We start from the raw sequence: 23,399 nt of genomic DNA on the forward strand, positions 1-23,399 counted from the left end.
TCCCGGAGCCCTCCGCGGCTGAACTGGGCCTTTCTGGCCCGTCTGGATCCGCTCCAAGGGCGGCCGAGCCGGGTGGGTGTCGTCGTGTGCCGTCACCTGCCGGGGGCTGCCCCTCGCCCTCCTCCCTACCGCTGGGTAACTGCCACGGCAGGTGGCACCTGCACCCGCCGGACAGAAACGGGTGTTTTGGGGGCACTTAATTTCATGTTTTAACTTTCAGCCTGGTTCGTTGAAGTGTCTGAGCTAGGTACAGCTGGCCGGTGAGCTCTGTGACCAGGGCTTTCCTGAGAAGGAGATGGTCTGTCGGGGTGAGAAGCGACTTTGGTACCAGAGCTCTCCCGTATGAAACTGAAGGCCGCGTTATCATCCTGCCAAGAGGCACTGCCTGGTTTGCATATCAATGCTCAGGCTCCAGCAGCCGGAATTCCTTGCTCGTTCCTATCTCTCCTGCTAGAGATAGAAGCTATTTGTGCCAAGTTCAGCAAGGCTAGAGACTTGCAGCAGGGCACTTTTGTTTGCGTCTTGCAGGTGAAAGGAATGCAGATGTTTGCCTTCCTCTGCATGTGATGGGTAGTTTGAGGCTCTGGTTTAATACATTCTAATTTAGTTTAGTACTGTCTGTTTAGTTTCAGCTTCTGGATTTTTGTGCCAGGCTAGAAAGCATTAGAAGGTAATGAATCAGTGGACCAGCCAAAGGCCTGTATGGACAAGTTCTCCTTTTATTTAAGAGGGTTATGTCCGGTAGGAAGGTTTTATCCTGTCATTATCAGCCTGAAATTAACTCCTGTAAGAGCTTGTATGTACGAGAGGTACTTGAGAGAGTTAATGAAGTCGCACTGATGCCTGAAGTATGGACTGGTCTGTGCATGTTATGTTTCCAGCTTGTGTATCAACCACCACTGACACTGCTGCATATGTTCGGGATTGTCCCAAACTCCGTGGCGCAAGTCTAGATTGTGCGTAAGTGCAGCAGCTGTGTTTCCATCCTTTCTCTGGTACCTGGGGCAGCCTGTGATGCTCCTGCCCCTAGCAGGCATGATCAAATGTCTGGAATTGCCTTTTCTGAGCTTCCATTCGTTCAGTGCTTCTCTGTGTGCAGGACTGAAAAGGAACTGCCAGGTCACGTTCAGGCTCCTGCAGTTGTTTCTCAGTTCTACATGCTGAGCCAAGAGGAATGCTGAACAAAGGTCTGTTTTGTGCCCTTCCTGCTCTTGACATCCTAGCCTATCTTTGCATCCTATTGCAAGCTTAACTGCCCTGCACGTCTGTGTTCCTTCTACGTTAGCACCATGCATCCCCTCTTTATTAAAAATAAGAGGTAGGAAGAGCTGGCCTGGGAGAGCGAACGCCATTGGTGTACACCAGGTTCACTGCTGTAATTTGCCTTGGTTTGCAGATTCTGTCAAGTGTGAAGAAAGTAGAATTGGCTGACGTGCAGTAGTGCTGTGCTGGCTTCCTAGTCATTAGGAGACTGTAGCTCGACATGTCTGTGGGTTGTTGGGTTTGTTGGTCTGTGCTGCTGTGCCTCGTGGAGTCAGCGTGCTGTATGCTCAGAACACAGCGGCTGAGCCACGAACAGTGCTAGGCTCCTGGTGGCCTCAGTAGGTTTATGCAGCTTCACCTCTTGTCAAGTCAGGTGTTCAGGATTTGCAGTGAAATTAGTTGGTTTTAGGCGGTCTTACACATCAGCTCAACCATCTCACTGCCCCTGGGGCAATGTAGCGCTTCTGCTTTTGACTAGCTGTCCTTCACTGGTTTTATGTGTGAAAAGCTTATGAGCAGAGATAAAAAACCATAGTTGTATATTTGTGGGTTTTTTTGTCTTGTTTCTAAGGAATGTTGACAGGTTACATTTTCTGAGTTTCTTCTCTTCTCCTACCTGTGGAAGAATCACTGTAGGTTCTCTTGAGATGATAAGAACATAACGTGCAACATTTCTTGTTTAAACTTGTGTTGGGGTCTTCTTGCTATCAGGAATAGAATTCGCTTACCCTCTACGTAACCTCAGTTGATGAGGTGCCTGAGCCAGGGGAACCTGGCTGAACCAGAGAGGTGTGGGAATCAGCTGAGAAAATGTAGTGACTTTGTAACTTATGTTAAACTTTTTGTATCGGCTCTGGTACAAGGAATTTGCATGAGTATAATTTGAACTGGCTTCTTAGCTGATTTAGCTTAACCGGTACAAGAGGTTCAGTGAATACTCTTTTTCTGTCAGAATAGCTTATTTTGGGTCAGGTAAACAAATAGAACTGGTGTGTTTCTACAAAAAGCAGCAGAGTGTTAATTTTTCCTTATTTTATGAGGATAATTGAAAAAAGTATCTTCAGTTGGACCCTGATAAGTCTCCTGCAAATGAGCTGAGTTTAGTCTGTTAGTTACCTGTTCACACCATGCCTCACACTATGGGAAATCATGCTTTATTTATGTGCAGAACATTTAAAAAACAACTGGGTAACTGCTTTCAACTTGCTTTGCATGGTGGAAATGAATACAGAAATATAGCAGGAGATGATGGAGAACTTATGTCAGGCTTCTAAGGTGTAAAATGAGTGGACTTTTTCCCCATAAGTGCAAATGATGATCTGTAAATGGTATAATGCTGATTTCAATACTGAATTAAAGTTGGGTGAAATAGAAGCACTTGCTTATGGATACATACATGTTACTGTTGAGTAAGTTGAGGGTGTGAAGTTCAATAGCATTCAGCATGGCTGCTGCATTAACTGTGCCCCCATTTTCCTTGCAATAGGAAACAAAGCTAGTCTTCCTTGCCTAATTAGGTAGGTGATGCTGAGTGTTTAGCTTGGACAGTTACTGTGCAACACATGATGTGCTGCAAGCTTATGCCCCAGTTTGCCTTGGTGTAATTTGTACGTCAGTCACTGCCACAAAAGAAATTTGGAGAACATACAGGAGATACGATATATGTATATAAAGTCTAATGCTTCATGATCTCATGTGATGCCTATCTGATGTGACAAGCTTCTGACTTTGACAGAAGTGTCCTGGCAGTTTGGGCCCATAGCTCTGAATAGCAAAACAAGAAAACATCTGGTCTCTGTTGTTGTTTTAGAAACACTGGAAGGCTAATTAGTTGCATAACCACTCGTATATAATAATATGTACAGTGAGCTCAAATAAGTACCAGAAACGTAGGGTTGTTTGACTGTTGTCTTGTAATGACCTACCTACCTATGTGGCTGAGGCTGCACTGGAGTTACTTGCCCTAATACCTGTCAAAATGCAACTTGCTAATTTTGCACCTCTTTATTAAGAAGTGCTAATGCCCTGTTTGCTGGTATGTGCTGTGGTTTGTTTGTGCCTAAAAATATGTTCTTGAGTGACAGAACAAAGTTCCTGCTTATTGTCCTAATTGGGGGCGTTAAAGTGAGCTGAAGCTGCCAGGGAAACAATTACTTTGATCTTGAAAGAAAAGGTGATGTTATTGTTGAAGCAGCAGGGTAGAAGTAGGTTAAATTTAATGTGCTGTCTTTCTCTTTTTGCAGTGTGCAAGTCACTTTATCTAGACCTACAGCTAAGAATTAATGTGGCTGTTGTGAACAAGTGGAACAGATGTTGGGTGCTCTTGGACTGGGGGCATGTTTTTGTGTGTTTGGTTAGTTGGAGCCTCTTTTATTTATACCATAGAAATTCCAGCAGTTGCAAGTTGAGAGCATGTTTGGAAATTGAACCACTGTTTTAACTACACAGCTGAGTGAAGATGTGGAGCGAGTATCTGAAAACCCAACACATGAGAGAGAAGGAGAGATGGAAGTTCATGAAGATGCCAGTTCTGTTATTTTACCAGGTGAGAACTATTGACCCAGAAATGACCAATTTTAAGTACCTGATAAGTGGCTTCTGTGTGTGTGTTTGGTTGGGGTTTTTTTATTGCATTTCTGAAAGCAAGCAAAACACTAAATTACTTATTTTGGGGAATAAGTACTAATAGAAAGTCAAGGAGTTTTTCTAAGGGTTGAGATGAGAACATTTCTTTGTCATGAACTGTGCTCAACTAAAGAAGTTTCAGCACATCTGGTTTAGAGATAGCTTAGTATGTCATCTTCCTTTATGATGTGTCTTACCTGAGTTGCAGTGTCTGTGATGGCCGTGAATTGCAGGCAAAGTCTGTGCCAGATTTACACGAGCAAGATGCAATATTGAACAGATGTGCTTTTAAACAGATTTTGGTTAGACTGTTCGTACCTGCTTTTGGAGAGTGCGGGGCAGTGTCACATGGGCTCATTGCAGCTCCGATGTAGTCATTAAGGTACGCCAACCTGAAACAGTATTGACTAAATGTTTTGCATCTGTTTAAGACATACTTGTTTCAGTAGTGCAATTTTCTATCTATTAATGTCCTGATTTCCTTGGCTGCCATCTCCTGGCACGTAACTTGGGAGCACATGTGTGACCATGGACCTTTGTAAGAGGTTATGTGTTTGGTAGGATTTACTGAAAGGCTGGCGTTTGCTGTGGTAAGGAACAAACACCAAACCGTGCTGTTATAGTTGAAGGGCAGAGTGTAGCATGGCCTGACTCGTTACGTTACACTACACAGAAAAGTCAGCATAAAATATGCCTACTTATCTCCTTTCATATGTTGGGTTGTAATGCTCCTTTTGTGTGTTCAGTTATGTATCACTCATGATCAAAATATGATGTGTAACTCAGGAGTACATGAACTTTCTCCTTACGAGTATTGCCAAAAGAAATGGCGAATGCAAGGAGTATGGGGAAAGCAGTGTCTGTGTACAAGTGAGACCAGTGTGAGGATTTTCAGATAATAAGCTTTGAAGGCAAGGAGACTATGAGAGAATCGGGTTGGTCTTTTTCTAGCTATAATTGGAAGAATCCTTTTGTGAAATTTATGTGGTATGCACAAGGAGTCACAAACTAGAGTCCAAAAATGAGAGGGTAACAAATCTAGCGACTTCTACTGTGGTGGACGTGCAGTGCAGATAGCTGTGTAAGAGCATTAGAATATTAAATCTCTCTGCTGATGCATATGCTGAGTCTATGAGAATCACTTCAGACTGGGAGGGGGGGAAAGAAGTTGTTTTTTCCAGGAGGAAAGATTGGCCATCAACAGACTTTTTTTCTTAGGAGCTTTGAACTTTGTTTCTGAGTTATCCTTGGAAATAAACCTTGTTTCCTGCCTGCCGTGTCCTTGAGCAGAGTGCCAAATTCAACATGTGAAAAAGAGGCATAATCTCTGGATGATATGCCTCATGCTTGACAAGGAAGCATCTGTCTGACTGATCATCAAAACTAGCAATAGTTGTGGGTTTTTTTTAAATCAAGCTGAGTTTGAGGCTTACTTTCCTCTCAAGTGATTGATCTTTAAATGAGCACTACATACATTTAGCCCAAGTATCTGTAAAGTCCTAATCCATACTCTGTTTGGTTCCAGATAGCGAACTGGGTACCACTGCCCCTTCTTTGCGTTTCAGCAAGACCTGCCTAAAGAATGTTTTTTCAGTAATTCTCCTGTTTATTTATCTGCTGCTCATGGCTGTAGCTGTGTTCCTTGTCTACCAAACCACCAGTGACTTCAGGGAGAAGCTCAAGCACCCGGTGATGTCCGTCTCTTACAAGGAAGTGTCCTTGTATGATGCACCTGGTAAGAGTGGGAACAAACAGAATGGGTTAAGTTGTTGTTCACATTTGTCTTAGATTGTTTTAAATTTTGGGTGTTGGTTCTCCAGGGCCCAGAGTGCGTATAATGCTTTGACCCAGGTATTTCACTTTGTCTTTTTTAATCTATGTTGTGTTGACTTTGCACGGAAATGTTAATATTGTACGGGAGATTTTGGGAACTTTCATGCCAATAACATGAATGACAGTAGCTGTGGAGCATTATGCAACATTTGATAGATAAGAAGTGTTTTCAGACTCTAGAATGGGTCCTCTTTTAGAGAAAGGAGATAATTCCTTATGAAAATATTCCCAAAACTGTGTCATTCAAACAGGGTAGCACATAGGATGTGTATCAGGACCTCAGTGCTGCACTGGACAGTGAGATGCTCCTGACTGTAAAGAAGGTGAATTTCTCAAACCAACCACAAAATAACCACAATACCACTTTCTGCTTCTGTTCTGTGTTGTTTACAACTTGGTATTACATCAGTAGGCAATGAAAAAGTGATGTGACTGGAGGGAACAATGTTGGCGTAAAAATGCAGTGTGGCATCAGAAAAATGTGTTGCAGTTTGCAAGAGGGATTACACCACAGAAGCATTTTTGAATAGTGAGTTCTATCGTTGTTATTTTTTTTTAGTTATCCAGTAACCATTCATAAATAGAGCTGCAGTAGCAAATGCAGCTGAACCAGTCATAGGTCAGTTTCCAATTTAAGAATAACACTTTTGTTTGAAGCGTTACCACATTTTACAAATAACCACTCCAGTAATTGTGGCTGAAAGGTGAGCATTGCAAATTGTTGCCATATTCCTGTAGTTGTTTTTCTGTATGGTCAGTCAGGCTCAGCTCTGTAAGTAGTGTTAGTAGGTCCTTGCATCATTTGGACCATATGGATCTGATATTAAGAGCAGGCCTTTTTTTTTTTTTCTTTTTTTTTTTTTTTTTTCTTTTTTTTTTTTTTTTTCCATGTGAGCTTTTCATACAGCAACAGGAAGAAAATTTAAAGAAGCACAGCAACATACATGTAAATCCAAAAGTATTGTTCAGGGATCCCTGCCAGATCAGAGAACCTAAATTAAAGTAGCCCTTTACTTCATTGCTCTATTAAAGGGATGAGATGGCAAGTTGCAAGCATGGAGCACTGAAGAAAGGGATAAAGCATTTTTAGATTGATACATGCTGATTGCTGTGATGTCTCACATTTTGTCAGATATGTAATGTCAGTTGTGTGCATTAGTCATATCTAATAAATCATGCTTTTTTTTTTTGGTAGTTGGTCTAGATTATCTTTGAGCAACCTTTTTTCAAATAATAAGTGTGGCATTTGTGGCGTACCAGGGTTTTTGGTTTTGGGCCTTGTATTTTGCTTGCCTTCTACAGCTGAGGTAACTGAGGTGTTCTCCTAATGCATGCTGTTGGTCTGAAACAGTAGGTGTATGGTGTATATGGATTTCCATACAGGTGAAGTCATAGCCTGCCTACCCAATGATATAAGTAATAAAGGATGGTAACAGTACTTGTTTGATGGCTTTGATTTTTATCATGACATCGTATTCAGTGAACAGCAGATGCTAGATGTTCTGAAGAGCATCTTTTCACTTTTGTTTGATCAGCCAGTGATCTTTGATCTATTATGTATAGTACATACATTATTTCCAATTAAAATTTGACATGTTAAATGATAATGTCTGAAAACATGTGCATGCTGAATCGCTACATGTCCCATTTCACTTCATTGGACTCCTAACTTACTTTACACATTCAGTTCATTTGGGGCAAGAGAGACTGATGTATTCGCTGCTGGTTTGTGGCAAGACTAGGGAAACTTAGTAGCTTCTGTGAACCTTGAATTGTTGTAACAGAATATGAACGCTAATTTTTTTTCAATGCATTGTGGGGGTTCTGTCCTGCTCCAGCTGGCACTCTTGTCCCACTCCAGAAAAATGCCGAAGTGTGTGGTTTACTTTGATTGTTTTGCTGGATCTTGAGGATAGCTCAGTATCCTGTGGGATTAAATCCCAGAATGAAAATCTGTGTACTTGGCAAAGAAATCAGCTGTCTTCGTTGTTTTTTCTCCCACAACAGGTATTGCCTTTTACCCAGGCAAAGCTCGGCTGCTTAGCTGCAAGCATCATTACTATGATCACATTCCACCTCTGATAAATCCAGGTCAGCCAGGAGACATTGAATGCACCACTCAGAGAATCAACTACACAGATCCTTTTACTAATCAAACCATGGTAATAATATTATTATAGAATAAAGCTTATTCAGTGGGTGTTTTCTGCTGGCAATGGTGTTTGAAAGTACAAGTATTTACTGAGGGCTGCAAAAAATCCTTGCTTCTGTTTTTTTTTTCAAGCCATCTGTCCTTTTGTTTTCAGAAATGTAAAAGACCCCAGTCAGTGTGTATATGTGTTATGGAAGATCAGCTGTCATGTGGGTGTGTGCAGCCTGAAAACCTGAATGGGACAAAATAAGTAATTTTTCATTATGAAGCCCTTGCTTCATTCCTCTCCTAAATGAACTGGCAAGCATATTCCGTGATATAGTAAATCTAACTTTGATTGAAAACGGTAGCAGTTATTCTGTTAAAGCAGGATAGCTTCTCTCTTTTTGTATGTTTGCTGGGAATTACATACTATTTTTGTCACACTTGGAAAAATCTTAGCTGGGCACCAAGTGTTTCATTACATTTAAATGCTGTGAGCCAGTAAGATGGGTACATTGAGTGATAATCTGTCTTAAATTGCCCTTGAAAATGCAGGGAATCTAGCTTCTGTATAAATAAATGTTCAAAAAATAAAGTATTAAATATGGTCATTTGTGTGTAAAGCGATTGCTCAGATTGTTTTTAAGGAAACAAAATGTGAACAAACAATCTAGGTACCTGTTTGGTCAGCTTTTTTCCTCTTCATGTTTTGCCCTTGGTCGAATCAGTGTTTCTTTCTGGGAAGCAGTTCCTTAGTATATTTGAAAGTAATGTTCTAGGTGCAAGTCTAATTTAATTTCTGCCAGTAATATGCTCTTTTTGCATATTTTAACAAACTAAGAACATGCATTTTATGCTGCGTGGCAGATTCATGTCGAAGCTTGCTGATCCAATAGGCTCTAGTCCCGCAGTGGAATGGAGAGGCACTGAGGCAGAGAGCTCTGAACCATGTAAAGCCCTGTTCAAATTGGCTGAGTCCTTTTGCAAGCAGCAGCTTGCTGTTCAATATAGTGCCTGCACTACCTTAAGTTGTATTCTGCCTGCTAGCATTTTTTTGTTGTGTGTGTTTTTTTTTTTCCCCCTTTCAGCAGCTTACTTGAGGTGCTGGGGGCTGTGAAACTGTTCTTCTTAAGGAGAAGCCCGATGTTCTCCACATTAACCTCGACATTAACTTGTTTCATGTCAAGAGCTGAAAGTTCCTAAACTTTAATGCTCAAAACGGTTTTGATTGTTGTTCTGCAGAATGCAAGTGGCAAGGCCTTGACTGGTAATTCCACATGAACCCAAAAGACTATGATGCTAATGCAGATTTCTTAGAAAAACACTAAATCTTGATGTAAAGACTTAATTTTGAAACTGAAAGGAAGGATTCAGTTGGCATTCTTGTTAGATATTTTAATATTGCTTATATATAAAATATATATAAGATGTATACTTGGTAGCAGCCAAGAAAATCTTGGTGTGTATTAGATTTCTATACAGTATTAGTGACAGATGGCAAATTCATGAACAGGAAATGAGGATTCCTTTACTACTCTCACTATCCCTCTGTCTTTTTACAGAAGTATGCTTTAGTTGTTCAAGGCCCTCGTGATGTAAAGAAAAAGGAACTGGTGTTTTTGCAGTTTCATTTAAATGGAACAGACCAAGATTTTAGTGCCATTGACTACCTTCTGTTTTCTTCTTTCCAAGAGTTCATCAACAGGTATGTAAAAGGATGAGCCTGTAACTGCCTTGAACTTGCTACAACAATACTAGTGAAAGCAGAGCTTTTTTAGTAAAACTCAGACAGGCTTTTACATTCTCTCTTTTTTTTTTTAATGTTTGGGTAATGTTGATGCTCTTTCATGTCTTAGGCTGCTAATCTTACTTTCTAGAAAATGAATTGAGGACCTTCTCAGTGACAAAAACTGCCATTCAGCTATGCTTCAGCGATTGATTGCTGGATTTTCTAAGAGTTTGAAGTTTGTGCTGGCTTACCGCTGTCTGCTGCTGGGGGTGATCAGGCAGTGTGCTGTCCTGGGCAGTGAGCTCAGGACGTCCACTGAGAACACTAACGTTTCTGTACCTTTTTTTTTTTTCTTTTAAAGCAGTTACTGTAAAGATCAGATCCCTAGACTGATTTGTTGTGATTTCATTAAAAGATTAACTATATTTCTTTGTATTGCTAGCTTTATGTAAGATTCTACAGAATGATGTAATTTTATAGATGGGGTTTTCAAAATGGCTTCGTATTGGTTTGACATTGGTGCCATTGGAGTGACTGATCAACCTTCTTCTAATTTTAACAGGAGTGGAATTAATCCCGTCTTAAACTTTCTTGAGAGCCCCAAACTTTTTCCCACCTTGTGAGGATAAATTCCATACTTAACCGTTCAATTTTTGCTTTTATTTGAATTCAGATTTTGTTGTTCTCTCTGTGATCCAGATTAAAAGCTAACAAGAGATATTAGTCACAGTGAGACCTAATAGAAGGCTTTAATTTGGTAACAGTCAGATGCTCAGCGAAAAAGGGACAGGGGATAAAGGCCATATGCAGAACAAAATTAGGTGGGGGAAGGGAAGAGAAATAACGGATTTTATCGTAACAAAGCATTCTTGGAGGCTTGGACATGATTGTACTGGTGCTTTTCAGATCAAGCAAAGACTGGAAGTGTTCAGTCGCAGTATCTCTGGGTGGCCAAAGAACAATTATCTGAATTTGCTTTTTACAAAGTATTTCTACTTCAGTCTTAAGTTATTACTTTCTGTAACTGTACTAAAACACCTCATAAAATGTTAATGTCCCAAGTATTTTAGGTATTGTTATTTTAGGCTGAGAAAATACCAGAATAGTGATGTAGAAGGTGCTACTTGTTCCTTCTGTGTTGTTTTTTCTCAGTTTTTGTGTCTTGTGCCACAGTTAGTGGTATATCCAGTGGGACTGACTCCAATAAGGTGCACAGCTGTTTCTATACTGCAAGACACAAGCACTGTCTGAGACCACCCCTTGTGAAACACAGAGCAGAAGGCACAGTTGTGTTGCATCTTGTTCCTGGCTCTTTGCAGAATGAGCCAGCTTACCAAGATACAACTTGACCTATGCATACTCAAGTCTTGGAAGCCACATTTCTGTGCTCATTGTATCAGTTTGCAGATAAGCCGTTTTAAAGAGCTGTTTCTTCCCAAATTAAAACATGTATGTCCTACTTCAGTTGGCAGTGTTTCTGAAAGCAAGCTGCAAGCCTGCATGCTGCTGTCCCAAGTGGTTGTGCCACATGTTGTGCAAAGGCAGGTTAAATGTGCAAAACAGCAATAAGCAGTATTGCGAAGGTCCTAGCTTTAAGGCTGTGTTTGTGCCAGTGTAGATGAATTGGTAAGAATCACCTGTAAGCTACTTGGTAGAAACCTGGATTGCAACCTCCTGCCTCCGAGTTTGCCAGGTCAAACGGGTTAGATGGCAGAATCGATCCCCGAAGAGATGGGGAAGTATTGTTTTGTTCCTAGAGAAGCTGCCTTGTCTTGGTGTTGGAAGGCACCACAACTGAAGCTGGGAGAGTGAAGCCTGAGCCTGGGTTATGCTTGGAGCAAAGTGAAAAAGTAGGAAGTGGTGGTGTCCGTTTGGGGATGCATCCTCTGTACCTGTTCGCAGCAGGTAGTAGGAATGCAAGTCAAAAATGGTTTTGAACTAACCCAGATAACAGTAAAACTGGCAAAGGTATGTAGGCCTTTAAACTTAGTGGTAAACGATCGGTGTGTCTAGGTGAAATGCGGTAAGAGAACCGGCTGTGCGCAAGAGGCCAGTAGTGTCTGTTTTGTAGGATCCTCCAAAGCTTGGTACAAATTGTATGGCTTGTCGTGCTCAGTATTGTGTATTGCGGTCCTGGCCTCCCGGGGCATGAACTGGACAGGCTCAGAGCAGGTTAAAAGTTTACGTTTTCTCCTGACTATGAACTGCACGTGAAACCGCATGCATATGTGGAATGTACTCGTTCTGTCCAACTTCTAGCAGAAGAGAAAATAGAAATGATTTCTGGTTCATCAGCAGATGCTAAATTTAGTTGATGGGAAGTCTGGACTAAGATATCTGTAGAAACTGTTGTGTATCCTTCCATACGGTCTCTAAAAAACTTCAATTGCTGTCCACTGTTAACTACTTTTCCTGACAAAGTATCTCGCTTACTGGTTATGAGAGCATATTATTAGCACTGTGTCCAGCAATTCATGTAAAGCGTTATCAAAGATGCTGAGATATATGTTAAAACTCATGAGATATCATAATTACCTTTACAGTTTTTTGCCATGGCTGCAAACAGCTTAGATTGGGCTGGGCAGGCAGACTGCTGCAAAATATACGTGTAGGATATTCCATCATCTTAAATCACAATCCAAAACCCTATGAAATTGATGAGAAGAGTCCTGCTGTATCTACACCACAGTTTCTGTGTAGGCAGTATTACGTGCAGCTCACTTTTGCTTTAAATAGCAATAATAGCGTCAGTGAAGGCTGCTGCAAGCATCAGCCATAAGCAATAATAAAAATGGCATCTAGAGACTTGTATCTTTAAGTGTTTTTTTCTGAGGCATAGCAAGTGGTGAGGACTCAAGGTCCAGTTGTTTCTGTCAAGGGTTTTATTCTCTGCAGCTCTTCTGTTAAAATTGGATCGACAGACTACATGAAACCGGCACTGCTTGCCAGTTTTGTTCTGGCCTTCACAGAACACTGCTGAACTGTGTGCTATTGTTGGCCTGTGAGTTGGAGGGGTACTGCCACTGGCTTTTCTCTTCTCTCTCTTTTTTGTTTTTTTTTAAAGGCAATGGCAGTTGCTGTCTGTACCATATTAAGTGGAGGGAAGAAATTAATGAAACCCTTGCAAATTGCCAAAAAAGTGTAGCTAATAATACGAGTTCCTTTCCTGAGGTGTCATTAGTATAATACATGGGTTTAAGAAAATCCTCTGAACATATTACTGACAAAACTATTGCTAGTGTAGCATATAAAATAACTTAGAGTAATGTGAAATTATGAATACTGGTCTGAACAGATCAGAGATTATTTAAGGGTCTAAACAGAGCTCCATGTTCATGTCTCTGGTCTGCATCGCTGCGTGCCAAGAAATAAATTATAACATAGAAAGGTGGAGACTTTTGCCATCACACCATCTGACTCTTTATTAGATCCCATGGCTGTTTGAGAGTTTCCCCATCTAGGGAAAAGCAAAAGCAATAAACACATTTGGGTTTGACCCATCTGTGGTTTTGCCTCTTGCTGTTGCATTGCAATCCGCTGGTGGGACGTCCTAAGCTGCCTCTGGCTCTTGTGGGTTGGTCCATAGAGATTGGTGTTAGAAGGATCCACTACACCCCAGTCCAGAATTCGGTTAGCAACTCCCACTGTTGGGACAAATGCAATCTCTCGTGGTCTGACAATCAGTCTGTGCTGGGGCAGTGGGCTCCCTGTTAGTAGTTTGACCTCTCAGTGGTTACCAGAGAGCGTTGGTTGAGAGGAGACCAGGGATTCGTAGTTCACCCAAGTGAGAGAGGAGCCTCTTGCATTCCTCTGCTGTGATGTTGGAATTTTTGCATGGTCTTGAGGTACCATTAACATCCTGGAGAGCCTGTTGCAGAGTATTCCAGGAATCTTACCATACATCTAAAGGACAGTGTCATAGGTAGAAGAATTTACTGAACAAAAGACACACACACACAAAAAAAAAGCAGTCTTTGCAGGTTGCCTTTCTTTGGGGTGATGAGGGAATTAAAAGAAACTGCCTGGAGAATTGTTCTTCAGCTTAAAATCCCTTGCCTGTCTTCTGTTCACTTAGTTGTGTGTGGTTTTTAAGCTGCGTTATTTGCCCTCTGCTATGATTTGTGCAAAGCTTGCGCCTCTCTGCTCTGTTCTTCCTGCGCTCCCTCCCCCTTTCTTTTTCTTGGCTCTGTGGCAGTGGTCTGGATTATGGGCACATGCAAGGAGATGCCTTCTCAGATCACTTCTCCACAGCTTCTCCTAAGATATTATTAATCTTTCTTTTTCAAGCCTGCAATTACTGTCGAAGGCAAAGTATACTACTGCTGTCTGCTTACCATGTAAGTTGTGGCTGTCATGTTCAGCTCTGTGTCATAACTTCCTGCCTCAATTTTCCATGTTGGTTTGGAAAGCTTTTCTAGGGTGCTGTATTTAGTCAGGCATTAGGCATGTGACTGGCTGGCAGAGTGCTAATTATGTACGTTCCTCTGCGTGGCAAAGCACTGTGTTCTTCTGTAGTGTCCCACCAGCTGCTGCTGTACCTACATACCGACGGGGAAAGAAATCATTGTCAGATTAGGTCTCCCTGTGTCATGGGTTTGTATGGTGAGGAGCTGTCAGGCGATAGGCTTTGTTCTTACGCTTTGCCCACTTCTTCCTTGTGGGGGTTAGAGAGGTGCGCTGCCATCTTGTTGGGATCACTATGCAAGACCCTAATGTTACAAATAAAGATACTCCTAACTTGCTAAAACACTCTTGGAATATCATCTGTCTTGATGGATAACAAAGTGTGTTAGTTTTTCTTTCCAGAAACGCTTCTCCTGTCTGTATGCATGATGGAGTTCTGTGGTTGAGCCCATTCACCTGAAGCCCTGACTTGAGAGCAATGACTTAGCTAGGTTTTGCCTTCCTAGGAACGTGTGCGTATTCCTCTGTTAAGCCTGAGCAGGCAGCATAGTACAGGGTAGTCATCAGTGTGATATTCTTTTTATCAGTGCGTGCTTTTGCTGCCTTGTAGACAAGGCATCTTGGCTTGTGAGAAGAAGAGGAGCCCTGATTCTGAAAACTAATGGAAAAAGACAGGAAAAGCGTAAATCCAGTCAGTGCTGGTACAGGACAAATCTTCCCGATTTGGTCTGTTCTCTGGGACAAGAGCTTGCTTCTTCAGCTCTGCTTTTCTCCTTTACTTCTTTGCATCTTTCTCCTGAAAGACCAAAATACCTTAATCTCCCAACAGACCTAGTCATGCGCACCCTCTGCTATACAACAAAGTATACTCTTTTCCTTCACCTAGGAAGATGGATTTAATCCGAGTGAAAACCCTTTCCCTTTCCCTTGTCTCCAAGACCAGCACACACTGGCATATCTCTGCAACCTGAAATCTATCTTTAGTAAAAATCAGCAGTCTGTGCTTTAATGATTCATGAGTCATCATGGTGGTTTACCCCTTCATTTCAAATGAAACCTTGTTGAAAAAGCAGCTGCAGGGCCAGGCTTATTTCATAGACACGAGATGAAAGTGGCTAAAATCCGGTACTGAGGAGCTCCAAGTAAATAGCATGGTTAATTCACTGTGTCCTGCAGTTAGTAGAGAAAGGATGGAGACCAGACAGGCCTTAGAGCTACCTCTTTACCACTTATAGCAGGAGAGGTATTGGAAGCCTTAAAATGGCTTATGGTCACAGTATTTAAAAAAAAAAAAAAAAAAAGAAACACAAAGCAGTCCTGCTGTTGTGATGCTACAAATATCTGTGATTGCCTGTTGGGAAAACAGCCGTGTTACTGCAGGTGGGAGCCTTACACCAAAGGTATAGTGTTTCCAAAATAACAGGAATACACTGAATGTAAATTTCAAGGCATTTTAAGTATGTCTGCATTGCAACTGGTTTATTTGTATCCCAGAAATGGGGTGAAGCCACCTGCCCTGCCTTTAGGCTGTTCCTTCCATCTCTTGCTTCCTAGCTTTGTGGCGAGCTGTTTCCTGGGGTCCTGGCTCTTCTCCTTTCTGTCCCAGAGATGACAGATGAGCAGAACAAAGCTCCCCTATGAGGCAGAACAATCCCTAGGGGCAGGCAGAACTCTAGGGTGGTAGGGCACCAGGTTAAGTCCTCTGCCGTTAAGAACACAAGTGCAAGTGCTACCGTTAATCAAAACATCATGACTCACAGTGTCTTAGATATGCTGAATTTCAGCAGCTGAAACGTAAAAGGAATTGTGAACACATTTTGAAGTGCGTGTAGATCTGACATTCTCCTGCCTACAGTGCTCAGATACTGCTCTGAGTTTGGTCAGTAAAGTAATGGTCTTTTTCCTTTAGTCCAGAAAAGGCAGAATTCATGAAGGACTGTGAAAGTTCATATTCCAGCTGGAAATTTTCCGGAGGCTTTCGAACTTGGGTCAAGATGTCCTTGGTGAAAACAAAAGAAGAAGATGGTAGCGAGACTGTTGAATTCAAACAAGAGGTAAAAAAAAAAATTACTCAGGAAGAGTGTTTTGGGATCTCTTAGCTTATTAAGAACTAGTTACTGCCATGGTTTTGATGATGACTGGCCAACAGAACCAGTTCTTGGTGCAAATAGCAATAAGAGTTGGAAGAAGGGTGCGTGGGTTGGTTAAGTGAAACATGAGGAGCTTGTTTTCATTTCATTGCATCCATTACGCCACTTACCACTGAGAAGTTTTGGCTGTAGTTACTTGCAGTCTTTCTTAACATGGAGAGGTTCTGTAAAAGCATAAATGTCTTGATTTGCATGGCTGTTGGTATGGCCTAGTGACACATCTCAGGAAAACACCTCCTGATGGGGAGGCCAGAAAATCCAGGCCTTGAATGTGTTACAAGTGATTATCTGTAGGTGTAAGGGTCTGAAGAGACTGACAGAGAAAAATTTACACAGCTACCTGTAGTTCAAGGTGGGGAACAACTGCCAAAGGAATTGTCTAAATAATAGCTAGTATTGGAAAGAGGTATTGTTTAGGTTACCACAAGGGCTGATATTAGGATGAAGAGGTAAGGGTGAGCCTCGTATACTGTGTAGCATTCTCGTAGCTGCTTTTTGTTTGGGTTTGGGATTTTTAACTGTTGAGTATCCTTAGAAACATGGAGTAACTTAACTTCTTGCATCATTTAAAACTAGAAAATACGCAGGTGGAAGATGCAAACTTAGCTAGAGATGAAATGGGTTTGACTTTCATTCTGTTCTGTCCACACTAATGGACAGGAAAATAATTGTGGTTTGAGTTTATCTTGCTCCCAGCGTTGGTTGGAGAGGAAGTGTCTCATCGGTGGCGAGAAATGAAAATTTTAAGAGCAGTTCTTTCCAGAGGGTATATCTTTCAGAGAGTACACTTTCTCTTAGTCTCTGGTACACGTGGAAAGAGTAGTTTGTGGAGATCAAAATGAAGCAGAATTTTCAGTTCTCCTATCTTTAATTCTCACAGTTAGGGCATTACGTGGCAAAGCCTTAAGGGCAGAGCTGTGACTGTGAGGTGGGTACCCTCCTACTCCACTGGAGGAGGACAGGAGGCAAATCCCAGAGTCATGCAAGTCCCAAGCCAGTGCTTTACTTTGGAGAAGAGGAAAGAATGCATCAGTCAGCTGCTGCCACGTAAGCACTAACAGCAGTCCTCTGGCCTTCATCACCTACAGCTCTGTATCACTTGCCATTTGGTACTTACCAAGTGTAGGATTTTTGAAAGTCCTCCTTTGTGTGCCTGAGTCTAACGAGTCTCAAAGTGGAAACAAAAGGCTGACTCAAAATCAGAAAAAGCTGAGCTTTTTGTGACCATAAACATCCATGTAGTCCAGCAGTTACGGACTCTCAGATCATCTGGGTAGGTGAACACTGTGTTGTTTTTTTGTTGTTTTGTTTTGTGGGTTGGTTGGTTTGTTTTTAATAAAACCTAGGAAATAGGAATCAGTACAGATGTGAAATTTGGGTTTCAAATCCCTATTAATAATAGAGTAGAAGTTGAAGTAGCTCAGACATAAATTGCACTTGCTTTGTTTGACAGTATGTCTGCTCACGTTGCGTAAGGAAGTCCATTAACCTTTCAGATCTAAAGCTGGGAGATGGCATACCAGGAAGATGGATACAAATACTAGGTCAAATAGCACAGTCAGTCTGCTAACTAGCCCAGTGGTCATTACCTTGTCTTTTCTTCCTTTCCCATTGCCTTCCTTTAGGCTTGTGTACCGTTTGTTTCCTGGTGTGCAGTTTTCTTGAATGAGTGTAGTTGGGGTGATGGTACGCTGCGGTAAGTGAGCTGTAGAAGTATAGGGTAAGTCTGCAGCAAAGGTGTTTGACCAGAAAACATGAGGTGGTGAAGCTCCCATATGCTCTGAATGGACATACATAGTGTTCTAGTGCCCGCTTCTACGTGTTCACAGCCTAAAATCTGGTCAGGGCAGGCTGTGCGGGGAAGACTGATAGAAATCTTGAAGTATTTCTAAAGAAACTAAGCCATGGGAGGTTTTTGTCATAGGTCATCCCTCATACAATGAAAAGGCTTGTAAGAAGGTGAAAATAGCAGACTGTTTAGGGTCTTCCAGTTCAGCCTTCCTCTACCTGGAACAACAGGCTCCCAAAATACGGGAAGGGCAGTTTCATCCATCTGTCTCACATTCCTGTTGCAGCCTTGAAATGAAGTTGCAGTACTGCTGGATTCACTGTTTCCAGTATGGTATTTGACGTAGGAAGAGCAGCAGTACTACATACTCCTTTGAGGGCTGGAAAAGGGAGAAGTCCTGCCATCACTTGTTCAGCTGTAACTCCACTGTGCTTTCCTGTTAGGTACCTGTCTGGCTCTTGAGCAGTTTATATTGTCTCCTAGCAGCAGAGGGTTAGTGTAAACTGTGTTCCTGTGTACAAACCCTGTGTAGTTCCCCTCAGGGCTGGGGGGTGTGTTACAGGACAAGATAAATGTTTTTCTGAGCCCTGATGTCTTAATACTTTCCTGATCGTGGTTCTTAAGACTATGGTTTCATGTGGCTGTAACATCGATCTGGTATCCTAAACTATACCCTGGTGGAATTATGCTAAATCTCTGCTGGTCAGTGCTGGTTTCAAATGGTAGCCTAGTTAATGGGCAGTACTGGGAAGTATGGTTTTAATTGTTAACATCTAGGCTTCCTTCCCTTCCATTTTCATTCTGCACTTGCTGGCAGCTTCTAGTTTATTCTACAACTGATTTTTCAGAAAAGGTCTTCCTGCCACCATTGTGTAGTTCTCTGGTAAACAAAAGTAATTTAGCATTCATTCATGAGAACTTGCCAAATGTTGTATTACTCCAAGTAAATGAATTTGGTAAATGAAATTTTCCCTCTTGAAAGGGAAAAACTATGTAATAAAATAAAGGCCCTGGCTACCAGTGTAAAAATGGCATTGCGGTGTTTTACTGAGACATAGGAAAAGACTACGAACATGAGACAGATGGGGGAAGCTGCCCTTTCCGTATTTTGGGAGCCTGTTGTTCCAGGTAGAGGAAAGCTGAATTGCAAGTCTCTAAACAGTCTGCTATTTTCACCTTCTTACAAGCCTTTTCTGTTGCGCAGAAGCCTCATTACACCACTGAAGAAAGTAACCTCTACATTTGTTGTCTTTTTTTTTTTTTTTTCCCCCTCTCCCCAGACAAGCGTGGTTAACTATATTGACCAGGGAACTAAACCAAGAAGTGACCAACTGTTTTTCGTGGTATTCGAATGGAAAGATCCTTTTATACAGACTGTTCAAGATGTGAGTAACATGCTAGTCCCTTTTTGAATTGTTATCTGACTGTACATGCTCATGGTTTGTGTGCATGCACATGCACGTGCCTCTGTTACCTCACTCCAAGCAGAAATTCAGAGGAAGAGTGAAGTTACTTCTAAAACTTCAGTCTAGGCTCTTCCTTATATCCAGTAATGCATATTCTGCGGAGGTCAAGATGGTCTGACGCCTTTCCTTGGCTTGGTGACACCGCATTCTCCTTGCAGCTAGAGGTACCTGTAACTAAGAGAAAGCACATCCCCTCTGTTCTGGCAAAGTATAGCTTCAGGTCAAGTCTGAACTTTTTGCTTAAGTAAGTACGCTTGGATAAACCAATTTAATGACTTTTCTTATTAATTGACAAGCAAGAAACCTAGGCTTAAATCATAACAATAAAAATAGCCTAGTGTATTTTTTATCCTTATTAGAATAGAATTTGGTACTGCCTTCGAATGCGCAAAAAGCACTTGAAAATTTAGCTCAATATGCTGCAGCCAGAGGTGTAGGATGTGCCAGACAAGACTACGCTCAGTCCCTGGAGTGCTTGAGAGGTGTGCAGGTGTGCACTGCAGGTACATGTGCTTTAAGCATGTGAACTAGATCTTGTTCTCCTAGTGTTCTAGGGGAGAAGGTCAGAAACATTTGCCCTCCCCAGAAAAATGCAGAATGACAAAGTCTGCAGGGACAATCTGTTTAAAATTTTGCATTTAAAATGGCCTTACCTGACAACCAAAGTCCATCACCAGCAAAAGCCAGAGTTCTTGTTTTCTTGCCTGAAACCAGAGTGCGAATGCAGACCGTGTGGGGCAGGAGTGGGTGGTTGGTCCTTTGCACTCCTGCTGTCCTGTCTGTGCTGGGACCAGGCACCCTCCCCAGGGGCCCTGAGAGCCCAGGCCTGTTCCCAGCACCTCCCGCTCCTCTCTGCCAGATGGGGTTCACACCTCTGCCGCCTTTGAGCTGAAAGCTGCCCTTGATCCGGTGGATTGAGGGTGCTTGTTTCCTCTTGCTGCAGAGGCCATAGCTGACAAGCGCTGGCAGCCAGCGCTGCTGCTTTCAGGACGATTAACAGATACGGAAAGCCTGTTTAAGACCTCCTGGCTCGGGTGGTGACCTAGTGGCACTCACGCTCATGCTGACTGTCAGAGTTGCAGGCTCCATGGCAAGTCCCAAAGCTGGGTGCTACTTTATGGCCGTCTAAGCCTACCTCTGCTTGCTTCATCAGAGATCCTAGAAGTCATCCTTGTGCCTAGAGGTGCAAGGAGAATTGCAAACTATAAATCAACTTAACTACTCTTGAACCAAATGTAGTTAAAAATAGTAATATAAAATACTTGCTGTAGGTCTGCGGAAACATTTGCCACTGTCAAAGCCTGCTTTAGCATTACAGTGATGTCTTGTTAAAGCCTTCCAGTAGTTGTGTCTTTTAGCTTTGTCTTCAAGATCTTCTTTAATGTGACTGCTTATTTTTTGGAAATCCTTAAGTAATATAGTAAATTTAATCTATAATCTTAAAATTAGCAGTTTAACTGTATCTCTAAAGTTTTGAACAATATCCTGAAATAGTCCAAAAAGAATTTAGCACCTAATACAGAGTGTTTTCTTCGTGATGGAGGGAACTGCAAAACCATGCGTGGAGAAGGCTACAGGCGACCTTTGCAGCATAAAGGAATATGCTGCTAAACACTTCAGTTTGAAAAATGGAATTGTTTATTATTGAATAGGTATAATATATGCTGAGTCAGATGAGGGGAATAATATTTTTAATCTCTTTCAGATTGTCACAGCAAATCCCTGGAACATGATTGCTCTTCTTTGTGGTATCTTTTTGGCTCTGTTTAAGGCAGCAGACTTTGCTAAGTTAAGTGTTAAGTGGATGATCAAAATCCGAAAGAGACATCTGAAGAGGAGTCGTCAAGTGATGAACCACATAAACTGAGACTAAGCGTGCCTTTTAACTATTCATAGCAGAAGGGCTAGAAAATAACTGGAATAAACTTCGATCGGCAATCCAGCAATTAAAGATGCAAACCAGGTATGTTTTCTTTTAGAAAAACAACAGCTGGAGGAACAGCCTAGTGAACTGGCCTTTGAACTTCAGAAAGGAGCTAACTGTAGGACAGGTCTAACAAACTCATGCTTCTCTATTCCAAATTTAACAAGCTTACCTCAATATATGGGGGGACCAGGGGGAAAGGAGAGAATTCTCTGATGTTCAGAAAGTCAACACTGTAGTGGTTAAGATCTAAAAAAAATGGACAATGCTTGAATGCTTCTCAGAACATGGACCATTTAAGTGCTGCATGAGCTATGACCTGCATCTGCTACCATAACATAGTTACGACCCTGACTGTGGTTGGTGGAAGGCAAAGCGCTCAACAAAAGTCTGGCCTCCCCTCTCCAAAGTATGCATTAAAACAGAATACACTGGAATTCTATTACGTGTCAGTTTTGATTTAAAGTATAGTGACTTTAATATTAAAAAATACTTCAAATAAGATATTGTGTACATTCTTTGAAACTACCTTCTCTCAGATTCAGCTGGAGCTTTACAAGAGGTTGTCCAGGCAGGAATATTGCTGCAAGAGGATAAGGGGAAAAAGAAAAATCTATTCTAGATCAGTCCAACTCCAGGTAAACTCAAGCAACAACTCAATACCTGCACATTTGAGCTGATGATAGAGTTCAAAGTCTGTCTCAGGCTGCTGCTCATCCCTCTTTCCCCTAGTCTTTGCTAAAGAAGTGAAAAATAGTCTTTCATCAGCCTGGCATTTAAATGCGATTATTATATAGAAAATGTGTGCTAACGTACTGTGCTCTGATGGTGTAGTCTGCTTCCTTGTAAGTCAGTCCCTTACTAGTCTAGATGCCTAACTCAGGCTTGTGGAGGCTACGGGGCAGCAGTGCACCACTGCATGTTTGCTCAGAAGGCTTTGTTGCAAGGGAAGGAACATGCCACGTCATATTTTGCTTCTTCCATCCTCTACTAACAGAGTATTAATACAGCAGTAAGCGTATCAAAAGTGCCCCCCCCCCGTGGTTTTGGGTTTTTTTGCCTTCTAAGGAAGCATTCTGGAACATCTGCTGATTTCCAGAGCAAATCAAGGCACTGCGTTGACCAAACACAGCCTTAAACAAGGGAGCAACAATTGACTGCAATAAAAACCACAAACCAGCTGCCCTGGCTGCAGGCATGGCGGCAGCACACAGGTTCTCCTGTGTCGAGAGCTGAGGGCAGGAGGAGGTTACAGCCTACCAGTCACTCGCAGTTACCTGCTCTTGCCTCTTCCCCAGCTCCAGTCTTTGGTGCTTCACAGGGCTCATAATTTGAATGGTCTAGGCTGAGCTAACTTAGAATCATTATGGTTGGAAGAAACCGCAAAGATCATCAAGTCCAACCGTACAACTGATGCCACCCTGTCCACTAAACCATGTCTTGAAGTGCCACATCTAAACGTTTTTTGAATACCTCCAGGGACGATGACTCCACCACCTCCCTGGGGAGCCTGTTCCAATGCCTAACGACTCTAACAGTGAAGAAGTTCTTTCTAATGTCGAGCCTGAACCTCCCCTGGCGCAACTTGAGACCGTTTCCTCTCGTCCTATCGCTAATTACCGGGGAGAAGAGCCCAACCCCCACCTCACTACAACCTCCTTTCAGGTAGTTGTAGAGGGCGATCAGGTCTCCCCTCAGCCTCCTCTTCTCCAGACTAAACAACCCCAACTTGATCACACTCTTCTGGGGAAAAAACCCCATTTGGCTGGCAGAGCAGGTGGTGTTCAGCCAACGGTTCATGTTCAGCATCTTGCAGTGATGGCTCATAAACAGGTCCAGTGGGGCCAATACTGTACCTGCCTCAGGTGAGGGAGGTTAGAGTAGTGCAGAGCAAGTGTACGAGATTAAACTAGAGAGGAGCAGCAAAGCCTCAACACTGCACTGTTGAAGTGAACTGTTTGAGAGCTATGTCATCCCTCAGTGCTGGTGTAGTGGGGAATGGGACAGAAACTTGGACAAGGCGGGCAGACGGGGGGATAAAAACCCGCACTTAGACCATCCGCATCAAGAAGAACCCTGTTG

At 42.2% G+C, this 23,399-nt stretch overlaps 1 protein-coding gene across 1 annotated transcript; it reads left to right on the forward strand.

The window, feature by feature from the left end:
* The first annotated feature begins 3,711 nt into the window (after nucleotides 1-3,711).
* On the forward strand, nucleotides 3,712-21,421 carry TMEM206 (transmembrane protein 206). Its single transcript, XM_009703743.1, has 7 exons — nucleotides 3,712-3,808; nucleotides 5,414-5,623; nucleotides 7,729-7,883; nucleotides 9,418-9,560; nucleotides 15,898-16,042; nucleotides 19,208-19,312; nucleotides 21,099-21,421. Exons 1-7 carry the CDS (start codon nucleotides 3,769-3,771, stop codon nucleotides 21,258-21,260), a joined length of 960 nt encoding a protein of 319 aa, XP_009702045.1. The 5' UTR covers nucleotides 3,712-3,768; the 3' UTR covers nucleotides 21,261-21,421.
* Nucleotides 21,422-23,399: the final 1,978 nt, after the last annotated feature.

The sequence above is a fragment of the Cariama cristata genome, unplaced genomic scaffold (assembly GCF_000690535.1).
Source record: "Cariama cristata isolate BGI_N322 unplaced genomic scaffold, ASM69053v1 scaffold457, whole genome shotgun sequence".
Lineage (NCBI taxonomy): Eukaryota > Metazoa > Chordata > Aves > Cariamiformes > Cariamidae > Cariama > Cariama cristata.